This window comes from Daktulosphaira vitifoliae, unplaced genomic scaffold (genome assembly GCF_025091365.1).
Source record: "Daktulosphaira vitifoliae isolate Bord-2020 unplaced genomic scaffold, ASM2509136v1 Scaffold_221, whole genome shotgun sequence".
NCBI lineage: Eukaryota > Metazoa > Arthropoda > Insecta > Hemiptera > Phylloxeridae > Daktulosphaira > Daktulosphaira vitifoliae.
Genome location: NW_026099789.1, coordinates 16,080 through 20,307, shown reverse-complemented (window position 1 = coordinate 20,307; position 4,228 = coordinate 16,080). Strand labels below are relative to the sequence as shown.

At 25.1% G+C, this 4,228-nt stretch overlaps 1 protein-coding gene across 1 annotated transcript; it reads right to left on the bottom strand.

The window, feature by feature from the left end:
• Window positions 1-751: 751 nt before the first annotated feature.
• On the bottom strand, window positions 752-3,237 carry LOC126909271 (alpha-N-acetylgalactosaminidase-like). Its single transcript, XM_050691691.1, has 8 exons — window positions 2,964-3,237; window positions 2,544-2,718; window positions 2,104-2,278; window positions 1,825-1,919; window positions 1,592-1,753; window positions 1,338-1,535; window positions 1,020-1,184; window positions 752-937 (listed from the first exon to the last, which is right to left on the bottom strand). The coding sequence occupies exons 1-8, from the start codon at window positions 3,128-3,130 to the stop codon at window positions 791-793; spliced, it is 1,284 nt and encodes a 427-aa protein (XP_050547648.1). The 5' UTR covers window positions 3,131-3,237; the 3' UTR covers window positions 752-790.
• Window positions 3,238-4,228: the final 991 nt, after the last annotated feature.

Sequence of the window (4,228 nt, the reverse complement as noted above, 5' to 3'; positions counted from 1 at the left end):
AGGTAATAATTTTAATATTAATTTTTTTTTTTTTGTGTCTGTTATCACTTTTTCTCAACTCTCATCGAACCATTTATCTTTCAACGATACATCAAAATATCACGAATCATATCTAATCGAAGAAATCATCCTCAAAAATTGAAAAAATTTCTCGCAATCCTCGTAAATTGGCAAAAACTACAAAAAAATTACGAATTTAAAAATCACTAATTTTCGAAATTTTTTTCAAATATTTTTACTTTAAACTGCTATAACTTTATAAAAAATGACAAAATCGATATATTTTTTGTAGATACCTGAAGTATTTACCTATCATTCTGTATATTTTTTTTATAAATTTGACCCTTTATTTGCTCACTAGGGGGATTTAAAATGACAACTTTTTCATAATAAATTAACTTTTAANAAAAAAGAAATGTTAATCATTAATTGAATTATAATAACAAAATTGTTATGACCTAAATTTTAAGTGTTTATAAGTAATAAACACTTAAAACTTTTATTTACTTTAATCAAAGAAATTTAATAGAAAAAATGATACAGTGAGTAATTTGGAATAAAAGAAATATTACTTTAGCCATTTTTTAATACTTTAATATATATTGTTTTATAAAAATATATTTTTATATCATATTATATTCAATATTAATTTTAAGTATTGAAATATGAAACATTAAAAATGAAATATTTATATTTTAGAATATGTTAATCTAAAATTCAAAACATATTTTAATAATTTATTACTGTTTTGATAACATAAAAATTGTAATATTTAATATTACAAATAACATCACCATTTAAAATTTATTAATGATAATCTGAGCTTTAATAGCACTATGTTATTAAACAATAATATGTTACCTGTAGGATTCGTTAAAACTTTAATCAATGAATTGGGCTCTAAAAATTTAGAAACTGTATGATTTGAGTACAAATTCTAAAAAAAAAAAAATCAATATTATAATAATATTAATTACTCCTTAATTAATAAAATATTAAAAATAATTGAATTTTTTTACTTTTATGATATAACCTTCAGGATTTATTAATCCAAGATCTCTTAATGAGGTACTATACAAGTATGGAGTACCTTCTGTTCTACGATTGACAAATGCAATAGCATAAGAGTAATATTTTTCACTTTTTGGTTCAACTGGCCTAACCCACACTTCAATTCCTTGATCCTAAAGAGACGTTTGTTGAAAAATCAGTTATATAAATTAGCAGAACCATAGTGATGGAACCACCTCCAAACAGTTGAAAAATTGAAACAAATGTTAGATTATTAAAATTGCTTCAGACGCCAAAAATGTTTACTAAGTTTTATAAAATACAACCTTGTATATTCTTCTTCCTTGTATTCCAAGCTTATCCTGATTTACTTTTATAATATCTGTGTTTTGAAGTATACTTTTGTATTCTAAACGTACAGAGGATAATTTATTTGACATCATTAGAGGAGCTGCTAAAATAGCCCATAGAGCCATCTGAGTTTTGCTCTGCTCATAACTCAAAGCAAAATTTCCAATTAACAGCTAAAAAGATAAGCAATTTTATGAATGAAATGATTGAGGTAAAATATTTATTATACCATATCAGGATCATTCCAATGTCCTGGACCTGCATTTAAAACCCAAGAGTCTTGTTTCAAAGCAATCATATCCACAATATTCATTAATGATGAATATGATTCCTGAATATCTCCATTAGTTCTCCATAAATTACAATTCTCAGACACAAGTTTATAATTTACCTGTAACTCATTAAAAGAGATATTTACAAGAATTTTTATACTTGATTTTATCCAAAATAAACATAACTTACATTAATTCCTTTCCAATCTTGATAAAATGGCCAACAACATGAATATACAATTGGTCTTCCGGTTTTGTTTAAAAATTTTCCAAATTGAGGAAAACCTGTTATTATTGTTTTAAATCAAATTGATTAAAAAAAAAACTTAAATTAATTTCTGATTCAACGTATTATTTGGTTTATCTACTTTTATGGCCTCATCAAGACTCTGAACCATATGTACTAACTTTTGTACAGCTAATGGAGAAGCAGTATCCTAATTGCCAACCAAATTATGTCTAAATTTACCTTTATCCATTCTACGCTCATCTATAAAACATCCATCAATTTTTATATAATCAATATCCCATTCAGCAAATGTATTAGCATCCATTTCTTCATGCCCTTCAATTCCAGGGTAACCCTCACAAGTTTTAGTTCCCACATCTTCATAAATTCCCAACTTCAATCCTTTAGAATGTATCTGCATGAGGGAATAAAATAATTATAATTACCATATAAAGCAATTATTGATTTGGAGTAGACTTTTTTATGTCCCAGTTCTGTCACCCATTGGATAGTTTATAATTTTTATCAAATTTTACGAGCATAGTATGTAAAAATAATGAAATCATAAATATATTAATAAATATACAGTAAACTCTGTTGGTAAGTTCTTTGTTATTTGATGTCCAATCAAAATGTTATTCAAGTAAATTTAAAATATATATTTCAATAATTGAGCTTACATATTCTGCCAAAGCTTTGATTCCATTTGGAAATCTTTTTTTATCAGCTTGTAATTTTCCTTCGGCAGAACGATTAGCTTCTAACCAACAATCATCAATGATAACATATTCATATCCAACATTAGCATAACCTTCACTAACTAATAAATCTGCTGCTCTTTTGAATAACTCTTCACTGTTATTTATTAAAATTAATAAATAATTAGTAGAATTATTAATAGCTATGATGTTCAGTTAATAAAATAATAATTCATATTAACTTAAAAAATTTGCTTTTAAATTTTTTAAACTAATTAATAAAACTTAAGATATATTTGTATAAATAACTTCTTATTTTTTTTAAAATTATATGGCTAATATTTTTTTTCAATTATTAATATTTTTGTTTTTATATTGGGTTAATAGCTAACCCTATCTCACCTAATACATTCATCTGGAAATGTTTCACAATCAATTGTGCATCTAAATCTTTGCCAAGCAAGCCATCCCATAGGTGGAGTTAGTGCTAATCCATTGTCTAATGCATCCAATGAATAGTTAAATAAAAAAAAAGCTAAACATAAATTATTTCGTGAAAAATGTAACATTTCTCTGCAAATTATTTTATTTCGAGTAAGAAAGTTAGTTTAAACTAGAAAACAATTATTTAAAATTAATGATATTGTATAAAATATTAATAATATACAAAAACAAATGCGTAAAAAGTGACTACAATTATTTACTCTTGTTGGTGTACGAAATGATATCACGGTTAAATTGGCGTTTGTATACAAATAAAGCGCTTATAGTAGATGACCATGCTTGTAACATGCTAATATTGGAGAGAAGTAAATTTATTTATTATTTTTTAGATAAAAAGAATAATTACGGAAAAATTGATTAGAACATTAATTGTTTGAATTAAAATTTTAATTAGAGGAACTTAATTTGATTTTTTTATGATAAAAGCACATCATTGATTAAAGTATTTTATACACAATTGCCTAACACTTACATGGAAATAATTGTATGCTGAGTTACCTTAAATCGAAGATTTATTTTCATTGTTATTATGTATAATGTCTCCTGGAAAATTAACTATTTTGGATATTTGGACTATATAATTTAATAACATAAATACATTTTAGAAAAATTAGTAATCTGTATTAATGACAAATATTTTGTATGTCATTTGTGCTTATATTACAAAGTAAACAGATTTTCCAAAAGTCTTTATAATAAATGTATTAAAGTGTGTAATAACTGCCCATACACTCAGACCTGTAGATCCAATATTCACACCTCTTAGAGAATTATATTAGTTTGGTATCTATATTAGTCCAACATAGGTGTTTTCTGCAGCTTTCTCGCTATAAAATGTGTTCTTTTGTTACAAGACAAATCGCTATGCCCTGGTACCAATGCTAGTGTAGCTTTATTTAACTTTGATAGTGATACTAAAGTTTCCCTTAATTCAGCCTTGAATTCACCTGGTTGTTATTAAGTGTCTCCAGAGCAGCTTGGCTATCACATAAAATAGTTATGTTCCTTTTCTTGAATACTAGTAGTTTCTAGGTCCTTAGTAGTATTACTATTATCTCTGCTTGGAAAACAACTTATTTACTTTCTAANGAATGAATACTTTATATCTCTTAATTAAAATAAAGCGTGTTAATAAATAAATTTTAATAGTAATTAGAATATAT

Coding starts and splice junctions, on each gene's coding strand:
- LOC126909271 (XM_050691691.1), bottom strand. CDS start 3,130: ATGTTACATTTTTCACGAAATAATTTATGTTTAGCTTTTTTTTTATTT. Junction 1,920..2,103: donor TGAGCGTAGAATGGATAAAG/GTAAATTTAGAC, acceptor CAATAATAACAG/GTTTTCCTCAATTTGGAAAA. Junction 1,754..1,824: donor AAGATTGGAAAGGAATTAAT/GTAAGTTATGTT, acceptor AATGAGTTACAG/GTAAATTATAAACTTGTGTC.